Source organism: Saccopteryx bilineata, chromosome 9, assembly GCF_036850765.1.
Source record: "Saccopteryx bilineata isolate mSacBil1 chromosome 9, mSacBil1_pri_phased_curated, whole genome shotgun sequence".
Classification (NCBI taxonomy): Eukaryota; Metazoa; Chordata; class Mammalia; order Chiroptera; family Emballonuridae; genus Saccopteryx; species Saccopteryx bilineata.
The window spans coordinates 46362439-46376750 of NC_089498.1; the positions used below are offsets into that span (position 1 = coordinate 46362439).

Sequence of the window (14312 nt, forward strand, 5' to 3'; positions counted from 1 at the left end):
CAGCCCCTTGTTACCCAGGGTATTTTCCCTAAGAGAAAAGGGTCTCGGGTGCCTTTGCTGCCACCTCTGAAGACTCCAGATATGTCCCTTCACTGCAGGAGCATAAGAATGAAAGAAAGGAGGCCTGAGCAGATGGGACTCACCGCTAGAAGTACCTCGACGAATGTCACCTGGGAGGGGGCTAGGGCTGCAGGGCACCGACTCTGTGGCAGCTTTGCACATGTCCTGTAAAAAAAAGGCACCCGAGTTACCACAGGGACAAGGGCATGAGGTGGGGGAGTGGGGGACCCAGAAATTTAAACAAATCTGAGCTACTAGAGAAAAAGATTTTTACTCACTTCACTCCTAACCAAAAGAAAGTGTCAGAAAAACCCAGAGGTCATTCTACAAAGCATCTGACCAGTGCTCTTCAAAACTGTCAAAATCATGTCAAATCACTATTTTGTACACCTGAAACAAATATAATAGTGTATGTCAACTGTAATCAAAAAATAAATTTTTGCTTGACCAGGCAGTGGCACAGTGGATAGAGAATCAGATTGGGATGCAGAGGACCCAGGTTCGAAACTCCGAGGTCACTGGCTTGAGCATGGGCTCATGTGGCTTGAACACGGGATCACTAGCTTGAGTGTGAGGTTGCTGGCTTGAGTGTGGGATCACAGACATGACCCCATGGTCCCTGGCTTGAACCCAAAGGTCACTGGCTTAAAGTCCAAGGTCACTGGCTTGAGCCCAAGGTTGCTGGCTTGAGCAAGGGATCAGTCACTCTGCTGTAGTCTCCCAGTCAAGGCACATATGAGAAAGCAATCAGTGAACAAACAACTAGGTAGATTCAATGAAGAACTGATGCTTCTCATCTCTCTCCCTTCCTGCCTGTCTGTCCCTAACTGTCCCTCTCTCTGTCTGTCTCTATCTCTATTGCTAAAACAACTAAACAAACAAATACATTTTAAAAGTTGCCTGATGGTGGCACAGTGGATAAAATGTTGGCCCGGAACACTGAGATCCCTGGCTCTGAGCGTAGGCTTGTCAGTACAGGGTCGCCAGCTTGAGTGGGAATTGTCTACACAGTCCCAAGGCTCACCAGCTGTAGTCCAAAGGTCACTGGCACAAAAAGTCGAAGGTCGCTGGCATAGCCCAGGTCAAGGTACATATGAGAAGCTCAATTTGCGTACAGCTAAAGTAGAAACTATGAGCTGCTCTCTCCCTCTCTCACTCTCTCTCGCCCTTCCTATCTCTCACTCAAAAATAAATAAATTTTAAAAAATATCTACCTAAAGTAAATACAGCAAAATATTATGACCTTAATAAAGCCAATTAGTGCCTGACCTGTGGTGGCGCAGTGGATAAAGCGTCGACCTGGAAATGCTGAGGTTGCCGGTTCGAAACCCTGGGCTTGCCTGGTCAAGGCACATATGGGAGTTGATGCTTCCAGCTCCTCCCCCCTTCTCTCTCTCCTCTCTCTCTCCCTCTCTGTCTCTCTCTCTCTCCCCTTCTCTCTCCTCTCTATAATGAATTAAAAAAAAAATAAAAAAAAAAATAAATAAAGCCAATTAGCTATAACTTAAAAAAAAAAACTGTCTTGGTCATCAAAAACCTAGGAAGACTATAAAGCTGTCACAAATCAAACAACAAATGAGACAAGTCAATAAGTCAATGTAGTCAGGCTTCCTGGAACAGAAAAAGGACATTAATGGAAAAACAGATGAAATCCAAAGTCTGTAGTTTTGTCTGCAGTTTTGTTCATGACAGCATACTACTGTTCATTTCTTAGTTTTTTAAAAAGTTTGCTTATTGATTTTAGGGAGGGGGGAAAGAGAGACAGAAACATCAATCTGTTCCTGCATCTGTCCCAACAGGGATCAAACTAGCAACCTCTGCATGTGAAGATGATGCTCTAACCAATCAAGCTATCTTGCCAGGGCCATTTCTTAGTTTTAACAAATGTACCATCACTACGTAAGATGTTTATTAACATTAGGGAAAACTAAGTGAAGAATACACAGTAACTTTCTGTACTATTATTGGAACTTTTCTAGAAATCAAAAATTATTCCCAAATTTAAAAGTTTAAATAAAAAAAAAAAAGGTGCCCTAGCCAGGTAGCTCAGCTGGGTAGAGCATCGTCCCAACACACCAAGGTTGTGGGTTGAATCCTTGGTCAGGGCACATACAAGAATCAATCAATCACTATATAAATAAATGGACCAACAAATCAATGTTTTTCTCTCTCTCTCTCTCTCAAATCAATCAATAGCTTGACCGGTGGTAGCATAGAATAGAGCATTGACCCAGAATGCTGAGGTCACAGGTTTGAAACCATAAGATTGCCAGCTTGAACACGAGTTTGTCGGTTTGAGCATGGGTGGCTGGCTTGAACAAGGGAATCATCAACATGATCCCAAGGTCACTGGTTTGGGTCCAGAGGTTGCTGTCTTGAACCCAAGGTCATTGGCTTGAGCAAGGGGTCAAGGCACGTATGAAAAGCAATCAATGAACAACCAAAGTGACAATGCAACTACAAGTTGATGCTTCTCATCTCTTTCCTTCCTGCCCGTCTCTCTCTCTTGCTAAAAAAGAAAAAAGGAAAAGCAGTTTTGCTCTGTGACCATGATACTCAGACAATGTCCCTGGCTTGAGAAAGACCTCGGTGTGGGCTCTTGTCCGGCATGAGGACTTTGAGATGGAGGAAGCTACCGGAAATGAGAATAACCCAGTGCCACCATGGGGTGAAGTGGAGTGCTTGAGAGTACAGCTCTGGAGCAGGTTTCCTCCTCAGTCAAGCAGAGGGAGGAGCAAGTGAGTTCATATGCAGAAACAGTGCAGACAGCCTGGCTTGCCTGGGAGGCCACGGCAAGCCCTTGGTAAGTGTTAGCGAACATAATGGCACAAGCACTTCACTCCAGGCCTGGCACTCCATGCCAGATACACTATTTGGTAGACGTCCAGAGCCACCATATGCAGCAGAGTTGTGTGAAAAGCCTGTTTCAGAAAGACTCGGGGAGGTGAAATCACAAGTCTAAGGACACTGTAATGGGAGGGGCCAATAATTGGGACAACCATATTATTGGCCAAGTCACCAACTGGGTCTCACATAGGAAGCTCTTGTTCTGGGGACAGAGAAGAATCCTGGTAATGTCAATTATCATTAGTAAGATGAAAACTAGTAATAATAATAATAATAATAATTACAGAGAGCCTTTACTGAAGTCCTACTGTTTACACTGTACTAGGACTTTATTTATATAATGTAATACATACAACCACCCTACAAGAGTTTTGCCTATGTGCACACTACAGATGGAGAAAGGAAGGCTCAGAGAGGTTAGGAAATGTGCCCAATGCCACACAGCAAATGCAGAGCTAGCCTTAGAACCCAGGTCTGCCTGCCTTTGTTTCCAAGCCTCCTTTTGGCTCTGTCACTGCCCCTCCACACCACCCTAAACCCAGGAATGAAGCAGAGTACCCACCTGGCGGTACACCACCTTGGCGTGCTTGAGGATGGCAATGATGTCGCCCACCACAGTCACGCCCAGCTCATTCATGATTTCTTTGTTGAGATCCAGCAGCATGCTCTTCTGGATCCTACAGGGGAGTGTCAGCACTGAGGTGATAGGTGGGCCAGGGTGGATGGACCGGCCAGCTCCCTGTCTCCCTCCACCCCTCCCCTCCTCTCCCCAAGTTCAGGTTTGCTCCCTGAACGCCCTTACCTATTATCCACAAACATCACGGCGTAATTAACAGCAGGTCCGGGAGGAATGCCAGCTTCCTTAAAGAACTGGATCCACTCGGAAGTGGCTGGAGGGAGTGAACAGGGCTCATTATCCACGTTATATTCTAGAGAACAGCCACAGCAAAACCACAACAGCAATGGCTCCCACAAATTAAATGCTCATCAAATACTAGGTCCTAGGCTGAGTGCTCTGCACATATGATGGAACTAAGGCTGCCTGACAACCCTATGGGTTAAGTAGCATTGAATCCCTCATTTTGCCAATGAGGAAACTGAGGCAGGGGTAGGTTGAACAGCTCACCCCCAGCCATACTAACAAGAAGCAGAGTTCCCCAGCCCGTGTGCTCCCATACCACCCTTCTTATAGCTCTGCCCTGCCATGGAGTGTCACCTGCAGAGACCATCCCCCAGGCTTGGCCACTGGCCGATTGAGGGGAGCCAGGACTCTGGCTGCTCTGCCCCAGTCCCCATCAGTGGGCTCAGTCCCTGAGGGTGACAGGATCTGCATGTGGATATAGAGAAGGATTACAGAGGTGGCCCATGGGTGTCAGCAATGCCCTGCCTCACAGTGAAGTATGAAGGTTACAAGCATAGGCTTTGGAGCTTAGGTTCAAATCCTGGCTCTGCCATTTCCCAGCTGAGGGACTATGGGCAAGTTAATGCTTGATGCTTTGGTTTCCTCATCTGTAAATCTGGGGCAAAAAATTCAGTAAGTATGTACTGAGCACTTGGCACAGGCCAGGTCCTGTCCTGTCCTAGGGTACTTGGGATACCATAGGACAGACAAAGTCTCTTCCCTCATGGAGCTGACATTCTAGAGATAACAGCACTAATGTCCCTGGGTCACTGTACAGACTCAATGAGAAAGTCCACATAAAGGGCTTTAAAATGAAGCCTGGCCCAGAGGACAAGCTCAACCCACTGCAGCTCTGATAATGATGATGATGATGATGATGATAATGATGATGTCATCTCTACACACGGTGCCAAGGCCAAGGCCAGGCAGACCCCACCGATGTTGCTTTATTGTTTCTTTTTTTTTTTTTTTTTTTTGTATTTTTCTGAAGCTGGAAACGGGGAGAGACAGTCAGACAGACTCCTGCATGCGCCCGACCGGGATCAACCCGGCACGCCCACCAGGGGCAATGCTCTGCCCACCAGGGGGCGATGCTCTGCCCCTCCAGGGCCTCGCTCCGTCGCAACCAGAGCCACTCTAGCACCCGGGGCAGAGGCCAAGGAGCCATCCCCAGTGCCCGGGCCATCCCTGCTCCAATGGAGCCTCGGCTGCAGGAGGGGAAGAGAGAGACAGAGAGGAAGGAGAGGGGGAGGGGCGGAGAAGCAGATGGGCGCCTCTCCTGTGTCCCCTGGCCGGAATCGAACCCGGGACTTCTGCACGCCAGGCCGACGCTCTACCACTGAGCCAACCAGCCAGGGCCACTTTAATGTTTCTAAACTTCTTTCTTGTCCTCCTCCTGGGTGTAATCTTCAAATTGACCCTGACCTGTCAGGCCAGGTTTTGAGATAAGATCACTGCCTGACCAGGTGGTGGTACAATGGATAGAGTGTCAGACTGGGATGCGGAGGACCCAGGTTCGAGACCCTGAGGTCACCAGCTTGAGTGCAGGCTCATCTAGTTTGAGCAAAGCTCACCAGCTTGGACCCAAGGTCACTGGCTCGAGCAAGGGGTTTCTTGGTCTGCTGAAGGCCCGCGGTCAAGGCACATATGAGAAAGCAATCAATGAACAACTAAGGTGTCGCAAAGAAAAACTGATGATTGATGCTTCTCATCTCTCTCCATTCCTGTCTGTCTGTCCCTATCTATCCCTCTCTCTGACTCTGTAAAAAAAAAAAAAAAAAAAAAAAGATAAGATCACTGATTTCAAGTGCAACTTTTTTTTTTCCTCACATTTTCGTATCTCTGAAGCCAGGATCTATTTCACAATTGATGGTGTGCCACAGTTTAACTGGTAATATTCTCTCTGTGTGTGTGTGTGTGTGTGCGCGCACACACACACACACACACACACAAGAGAAAGAGAGACAGGCTGAAAGGGAGAAAGATGAGAAGCATCAATTCTCTGGGCAACATTTTTCTTTCTTATGGTATATAACATTACAGCCAGCATTTCATGCTAATCTGTTATTTTCATTCTAGTTTAGATTTGTAAAAATTTGGCATTGCTGTGTTTACTTGAGATAACTGAAGCTTTTTTTGGCCTGAGACACACTCTGGTCAGATGTTTTGTAGGAGGCAGTGCAGGGCTTGGGCATATGCCCAGGGGCCACACCTACCCAAAGAGGTCCTGCCCATCAAGCCACTGGCCTCTACCTACAACTGAGAAAGGTGCATTCATGCTTTTTTAGAGGAAAGGGTGCCTTCTTCTACTCTGCACAGCACTAGGCACCTGCTAAGCCGAGGCACCTTGGCTTCCATCAACCAAAAGCAGGCACCTTTGTCTACGTATCAGAAAGCACCAGGTAATGATTCCATTCATATGAAATGTCCAACAGGTAAATCTATAAAGATCCATAGTGACCGCTAATGGGTATTGAGTTTTGGCGGGAACATGGAAATTTTGTGCAGTTGATTATGGTGATGGTTGCACAACTCTGTGAATAGCAAATATAGACTATAAAAATCACTGAATTGTATCCTTTAAATAGGTGATTTGTACAAAATGTAAAATGTGTAGCAATCAAACTCTTAAGGGGAAAAATAGTCCCACATAGGTTGAGGGTAGCTACGTGCCTGAAGCAAAGTCAAGGAACTGCAAATATCCCCGCATCCAGGCCACACCATCATTTTATGCACAGCAGGTCCTTGAGTAACATCATTTTGTTCAATGTCATGTTGTTATAACATTGATGAGATGCTATACGAACTTAACTCTTGTTTATATCAGTTGGCCTATAGTAAAATTGGTTTCATTACATGCTGTTTTGCTCAAAGTCACAGAACCTACTGGCAATGTCAAGTGAGGACTCACAGTACTGCTAAGAAGGAAACTGTGGTGCCAATCAAATGATCATCAGCCACCAGCTGTAAGACATACCCCCATTTCAGAAATAAGATGGGCAACAATGTGTGTCTTGGAATCAGTGAGGTGTGGCTTCCTGTACACACCAGGAGATAAGAACTAGAGTATTCACTGTAGTACCCCAACCCAGAAACACTGTAAAATCTAAATCAATAAACAAATGATGGTCACTCTTGTTGTGCAACACTCTACAGCAGCAAAAAGAACATCGCCTGACCAGGTGGTGGTGCAGTGGATAGAGAGTTGGACTGGGATGCAGAGGACCCAGGTTCGAGACCCTGAGGTCACCAGCTTGAGTGCGGGCTCATCTGATTTTAGCAAAAGCTCACCAGCTTGGACCCAAGGTCACTGCTTGAGCAAGGGGTTACTCAGTCTGCTGAAGGCCTGTAGTCAAAGCACATATGAGAAAGCAATCAATGAACAACTAAAGTCTCGCAACGAAAAACTGAAGGTTGATACTTCTCATCTCTCTCCATTCCTGTCTGTCTGTCTGTCCCTGTCTATACCTCTCTCTGACTATCTCTCTGTCCCTGTAAAAAAAAAAAAAAAAAAAAAAGTCAGCGCACATGACTCTCAGACATATTCAGCAAGACACCAGACATAAAAGAATATATGGTTGCCCTAGCCGGTTGGCTCAGTGGTAGAGCGTCGGCCTGGTGTGCGGGGGACCTGGGTTCGATTCCCGGCCAGGGCACATAGGAGAAGCGCCCATTTGCTTCTCCACCCCCCCCTTCCTCTCTGTCTCTCTCTTCCCCTCCCACAGCCAAGGCTCCATTGGAGCAAAGATGGCCCGGGCGCTGGGGATGGCTCCTTGGCCTCTGCCCCAGGCGCTAGAGTGGCTCTGGTCACGGCAGAGTGACGCCCTAGAGGGGCAGAGCATCAACCCCTGGTGGGCAGAGCGTAGCCCTTGGTGGGTATGCCGGGTGGATCCCAGTCGGGTGCATGCGGGAGTCTGTCTGACTGTCTCTCCCCGTTTCCAGCTTCAGAAAAATACAAAAAAAAAAAAAAAAAAAAAAAAGAATATATGGCATGTTTCATTGATGTAAGTTCAAAACCAAAATCCGTGGACCACAAAGAAAGGTAAGGACAGGTTATCGCAGAGGCTGCCAATATTCCACTTCTGAGCCTGGATGGTTAGAGGTGGTTGGTTTTTTTAAAACCTTTTCCTTGAACTATAACACAAACACGCAAAAGGCCGCAAAAGTCAATAGATTTTCATAAATGTACACACCCATGTAACCAGTACCCAGATCAAGAAATACTAAAACATGTCCAATATGCCAGAAGCCTCCCACCCCTCAGCTTCCCTAAGTAATCACATCTCACTGTCGCATGAGGGCAACCAGCGCCTTCTAACAGCACGGACTGTTTTGCCTGCTTCTGTGCATTATATGTATATAAATGGAATCATAAAGGATTTGATTTGCCTTTTTATTGTTCTTTTAACCAAATATTTGATGTACTTTTCTATATATACTATTAAGTCTTAAAAATGTTTAAAGCTACTACCTAATATCTGTGCTTTAATAATTCCATACTAGAGAATTTAAAGAAAATAGGGTGATAAGGCTCACAAGAATAATAATAGCTAACATTTGTAGAGAATTATGCCCAGGATTTTACATGTAATAACCTCCTTGATCCTTATAACATCCCAGCATATAGAGAGTATTAGTATCTACATTTTATAGGTGAGAAAACTGAGGCTCTGAAAGGTCATGTGGGAGATCCGCTAGACTTCAATACCCAAGTTCTTGACAGCTAGACTAGTCTCTCAGGAGATCAAGATATACAGAGGCGGGTAGGCCTCGAACAGGCCCGGCCCCAGCTCCTCGATCCTCAGAGTACAGCTGTTCCTGTCTATGACTGTACCTCCCTCCCCCATCCCGTCTCCCCTCACCAAGGTCATACCTCAAAAAGGGCAGTAGGGAGAGGGGGGTCCCAGGAGAAGGCCATAAACTCACCCATAGTCACTGACACCATCTTTGCCCTGGCCTTGATGCTGCTCCCTGGAGCCTGGAAGAGAGGACAAGGGAAGAGGGCCCATGAGTTGCCACCGGCTGTGAGTGTACGTCTCTTTCTTGCTGCCTATCTATCTGCTTGTCAGGGGAGAGTTCCTGGACTAGGGGCTCAGAGCCCAGGAATAGCCTGGAGCAGCTGGCAGGAAGTCAGCCTGGAACAGAACTCTCATCACAACTATCACTTCTGCTTGGGACAAGGCCCAGAGACAGAAAATGTCCACAGCTTGATTCCCACACACCTCAAAAATTTCTAGCAGGAATAAGAGAGGATCAGAAAAAAGACACCCCCTGCCCAAGACTTCAACCATAAATACTTATTCATTTATTCATTCATTCAAAAACTGTTTATTGAACACATACTATGTGTGAAGCACTTTCCTAGGAGCTAAGGATACTGAGGTAAACAAAAACACAGAGGACAGGGTAAGAGGGATACAGAATAAACAAGCTGAAAGAGCAGTTACTGATATACTGTGTCAGAAAGCCTTTAGTATCGTGGAGAAAACATGAAGGGCTTGGGAAGGAAGGGGGTTGCAATTCTAAATAGGGTGATCAGGGAAGACCACTCTAAAGTGACATTCAGAGGCCCAACGCAGGTTGGGGACTAAGCCATGTGGTTTTGCAGAAGAGTGTTCCAGGAGGAGGTACAAGTCCAATGCCCTGAGCCAGGAGCCCATCTGGCATGTTTGAGGGACAGCAGGAGCCAGCATGGCTGCAGTGAAGTGAGGAGAATGAGGGTAGACAAGGGGCCTCAGAGAAAAAATGAAAAAACAATTTTCACCAATAAGATTAGCTGGTACTAGAAAGGTGTTAAAGACATATTAGTGGCCCTGGCTGGTGGGCTCAGCGGTAGAACATCAGCCCGGTGTGTGGATGTCCCAGTGTATGGATGTTCCAGGTTTGATTCCTGGTCAGGACACACAGAAGAAGCAACCATCTGCTTCTTTACCCCTCCGCCTCCTTTTTCTCTGTCTCTCTCACTCTCTTTCTCTCTCTTCCCCTCCCGCAGTCATGGCTCAACTGGTTTGAGCTCATCACCCCTAGGTGCTAAGGATGGCTCTGTGGAGCCTCCACTCAGGCACTAAAATTAGCTCAGCTGCGAGCATGGCCTCAGGTGGGCAGAGCATCGGCCCCAGATGGGGGTTGCCAGGTGGATCCTGGTTGGGGCACATATGGGAATGTGTCTCTCTATCTCTCCTCCTCTCACTTGGAAGAAAAAGAAAAAAGACACATTAGCACCAATGAATACTTTCTCTTGGACATGAACAGCAAAACACTGAAAGGAAACCAAAGAAAATAACTTTCTCTCCTGATGAGTCAACGTTATCTGACTTCAGGACTATCTGTCCCACACTGCCCTGGACCAAACTTCCTACCTAGCCCTCAGCCTCTTCTCTGACCCTACCATCTCTTCCATTTCCTCTGCCCTCATCCTTCACTCTGCTCCCTCCCACCCATCCCAGCCTGATTCTGATCCTTTGCCCTCACCCCTCCTCAGCCTACTCTTTGAAGTGCAGAAGCCCTCTGTCCAGCACACACAATCTACTCCGTCCCCACTTTCACGGTAAAACAAAAACAGTTATAGGAGTAAGGACTCTGGAACCAACTGCGGGGTTCAAATCAGTTCTACCACTCACTAGCTCTGTGGCCTTAGCAAATATACCGTATTTCCCCATGTATAAGACGCACTTTAAAAAAATTTTTGAGGTCTAAAAACTGGGTGCGTCTTATACAGTGATTGTAGATTTTTATACTTGCATTTCCTGCTTTTTCATGCTTGTTTTTGCACTCATTGTTGAAGACAGAGATTTGTCATCAGACACAGATGAGGACAAGCTAATAGATGGGAGTTTTGACAGTGATGAGGAATTGTATGAATTTAATGAATAAAACTTGAGTTCAATAACTTAATGTAATACATTTTTTTTCAAATTTCGGGCCCCCAAATTAAGGTGCGTCTTATACATGGGAGCGTCTTATACATGGAGAAATACCGTACTTCACCAGTCAAGCCTCAGAGTCTCCATCTGTAAACGGGGATGATCCAAGCATTACTTACCTTAGACAAATGCTCTGAGGGTAACGTAAGTTTCTTTGTACAAAGCACCTAAGAGAGTGTCTGGTGCATACCAAATACTCTACAACTGGGCTATTCTTACCCTCCAGACCTCCCACCCCAACCTTCCCTCTAACACCTAGGGGATTCGCCTGCCTCCCAGTTTTCACAAAGAATGTCACTTGTGCCTGGAATGCTTATCCCCTCTTGTCCATCTGGCAAGCCCTTCTTCACTTTACTTAGCTGCCACCTGCTTTTTGAAGCTTTCCCTAAGTCCCCATATGTGAGATTCTCCCTCTACCCCTGGCTAGGATTCATCCTGCCTTTCCCCAGCTTCTGCTGCATCTCTTATTGATGAACATGACCACAGACATCATTCCGCCTTATACTTGACTCTCTAAAACACGCTTTCCCTCCTGGATTTTCCTGCTGGACAAAGACAACATAACTGCATCTCTCAAAGGGTAGGGCATGAAGAGGCTTCAGTAAGTCAGACAGAACAACATCTCACATATCCTGTACTAACTGTGTACCATATGCACCAAGCACTAATTATACACTAACCATGCACCAGAGTCAGGCATCATGCTGAAGCCTCACAACCTTCTCTTGAGTGAGGACTATTACTAGCCCCATTTTTTTTTTCTAAAGGTCAACTATTTTTGTTTTGCTTTTTTTTTTTAAAGATTTTATTTATTCATTATAGAGAGGAGAGAGAGAGAGAGAGAGAGAGAGAGAGAGAGAGAGAAGGGGGAGGAGCAGGAAGCATCAACTCCCATATGTGCCTTGACCAGGCAAGCCCAGGGTTTTGAACCGGCAACCTCAGCATTCCAGGTTGATGCTTTATCCACTGCGCCACCACAGGTCAGGCCACTAGCCCCATTTTAATCAATGAAATAAAAACAATGTAGCCTGACCTGTGGTGGCGCAGGAGACAGAGCATTGACCCAGAACGCTGAGGTCACCAGTTCAAAACCCTCGGCTCGCCTGGTCAAGGCACAAACGAGAAGCAATCAATGAACAACTAAAGTGAAGCAGCTGGCCCTGGCCGGGTGACTCAGTGATAGAGCGTCAGCCTGGCATGCAGAGGTCCCGTGTTCGATTCCCGGCCAGGGCACACAGGAGAGGCGCCCATCTGCTTCTCCACCCCTCCCCCTCTCCTTCCTCTCTGTCTCTCTCTTCCCCTCCCACAGCCGAGGCTCCAGTGGAGCAAAGATGGCACGGGCGCTGGGGATGGCTCCTTGGCCTCTGCCCCAGGCGCTAGAGTGGCTCTGGTCGCAACAGAGCGACGCCCCAGAGGGGCAGAGCGTCGCCCCCTGGTGGGTGTGCCGGGTGGATCCCGGTTGGGCGCATGCGGGAGTCTGTCTGTCTCTCCTCGTTTCCAGCTTCAGAAAAAAAATAAAATAAAATAAAAAAATAAAGTGAAGCAGCTATGAGTTGATGCTCCTCATTCTGTCTCTCCCTCCCTCACTCTCTAAAAGTCAATAAATAAATAAAAAAAAATTTAAGTCATTGAGGTGTAGTCATTTGCCCAATGCCACATCTACCAAGTGGCTTTACTGGAATTGAAAAACAAGTTCTCTCTGATGCCAGTGCCCATGCAGCAGCTCCTACTGAATGTTCACATGCCAGACACTGAGTATATACACATCTCAGTGACTCCACACAACCATAGGGGAAGAAAGTAAAAATGATTCCTATGTTACAGATGAGAGTGACAGGTCTAAGGTCACATACTAAATAACTGCAGGGCCAGGACTTGAACCCAAGTAAGTCCAATAGCTATGATTAACACTGGTCAAGTGATTACTACAAGCCAGGCTCTGTGATCTATCTTTACAAGGTTTTAGTTAATGCTTACCAGAAGCCTTTAAATACTGGTATCCTACAGCTGTAGAATTCTCTACTGGACTCAGTTTCCTCTCTCCACCATTAAAAAGTCCATCTCCAGAACTGACTCTGAACAGTGAATATTATAACATTAATAATAATGGAAAATGACCACTCCCCAAACTCAAGTAATTACCATGTAAAGATGCCCTGTGCTAAGCTCTTAGATCTGGAGCCAAGTCCCAATTTACCACTTCTTAATCCTGACTCTGGGGCAAGTGGCTTAACCTCTCTGGATTTTAGTTCTCTGTTATAAAACAATAATGATACTAGGAGTATCTATTCTTAAAGTGCTTAGAAGGAGTGAATTCATAAACACCAAGCCCTTAGAACAATGCTCCGTAGGTGATACACGTGCATTAAATAAAATAAATAAATCTTCAGTGAGCCAGGGAAAGAGTAGAACAGTCACTGACTTATGTCAGTTGTACACAAAGTGTGAGCTGGGAAACAAAGTATCAGATTAGTTAATGGAGTCCATAGGACCTGAAAATATGGAATAACATAGTACAAGTTGTTCCCTTCTGATTCTTTTTCAGTTTTTGTCTACAATTTAATAGACAAAAAATAGACTGTTCTGTTTCCATTTTATTTCAGGATAAGTGTTCCTTCTTGTGGCTAGCTAGGCCAATTTTCATGAGGATAGCAAATAATTTTTCTTTTCAAATTAACTGACTGAAGAAAAATGTATCAGTAGTTTTAAAGAAAAAGAAAAATCATGGGCTTTGGAAAATTAGCCAAATAGTAAGTGAAAGGATGTTGATTTCCCTGACTCGATTCCAAGTTTTTCCTATTGCTGTCTTCCTATTGCTTCCTCCCTCCTTCTACTTCCTTGGAAGTCCCAGCTACACCAATGACTTGACTGTCAGAATCATTATTACAATAGTGTCAGTCTATTGAGTTCCTACTCAATACTGTACAATACTGAGTTCCTACTTACAATACTGTAAGGAATTTAAACGCACATTTCATCAGCATCCTCACAAGGACCTACTACAATGCAGGGACTTTAGCTCTTCTTGTATAAATAAGGAAAATGAGGTTCAGAGAGCTGAAGACACAGGCCCACTGCCACAAAGCGGAGCTGAGACTTGAACTGAAATCTTTTGGCTTCCAAGTCCAACAATCTTTCATGCTCCCACACCCAGATCTTCCAAGCGCAGACATCACCATCAATACTAATAATAAATAGTATAATGAGAACACTGTGCCAGGCGCTAAGCGAGGGACTCCGACATGCACGAGCATACTTCTCACTCCAACCCATAAGGAGGAGCTGTAGTTGGATTGTGACCCCCACTGTACAGAGAAGGAAAACTGAGGTTCAGAGAAAGAAGTCGCCTGTCCGGGGCCACACAGCAGCGCTGGGACTGATTCCGGAGACCCGGGTGCCATCCACCCCCATCGTTTGTGGCCCAGTCCCACCTCCCCCGGCCCGCGCCTCACCTGGCCCTGTGGGCTCGCGCCCACTCGTGCTGCCCGCCCGCCCTCCGGGCGGAACCAACTGTCAGAACCACCCACCCCTCCCCCCGCCTTGGCCCAGAGACCCGTCCCGGAAGCACCGCTCCCTCCCCC

At 46.3% G+C, this 14312-nt stretch overlaps 1 protein-coding gene across 7 annotated transcripts in view; it reads right to left on the minus strand.

Annotated features, from left to right (window-relative positions):
- Window positions 1–14270, minus strand: part of C9H19orf47 (chromosome 9 C19orf47 homolog) — a 32706-nt gene extending 18436 nt beyond the window's left edge. For 3 of the 7 annotated variants that reach the window (XM_066242117.1, XM_066242116.1, XM_066242118.1), the window contains exons 1-4: window positions 8735–8872; window positions 3710–3797; window positions 3470–3584; window positions 144–225 (exon numbers count right to left, since the gene is read on the minus strand). In XM_066242117.1, the coding sequence (XP_066098214.1) occupies window positions 144–225; window positions 3470–3584; window positions 3710–3797; window positions 8735–8753 (304 nt within the window). In that variant the 5' untranslated portion in view covers window positions 8754–8872. Of the gene's footprint in view, window positions 1–143; window positions 226–3469; window positions 3604–3709; window positions 3798–8734; window positions 8873–11764; window positions 11835–12708; window positions 12807–14183 lie in introns of those variants that run through there. The other 4 variants (XM_066242114.1, XM_066242119.1, XM_066242113.1 and 1 more) reach the window with 4 other exon arrangements.
- Between the last annotated feature and the right edge of the window lie 42 nt (window positions 14271–14312).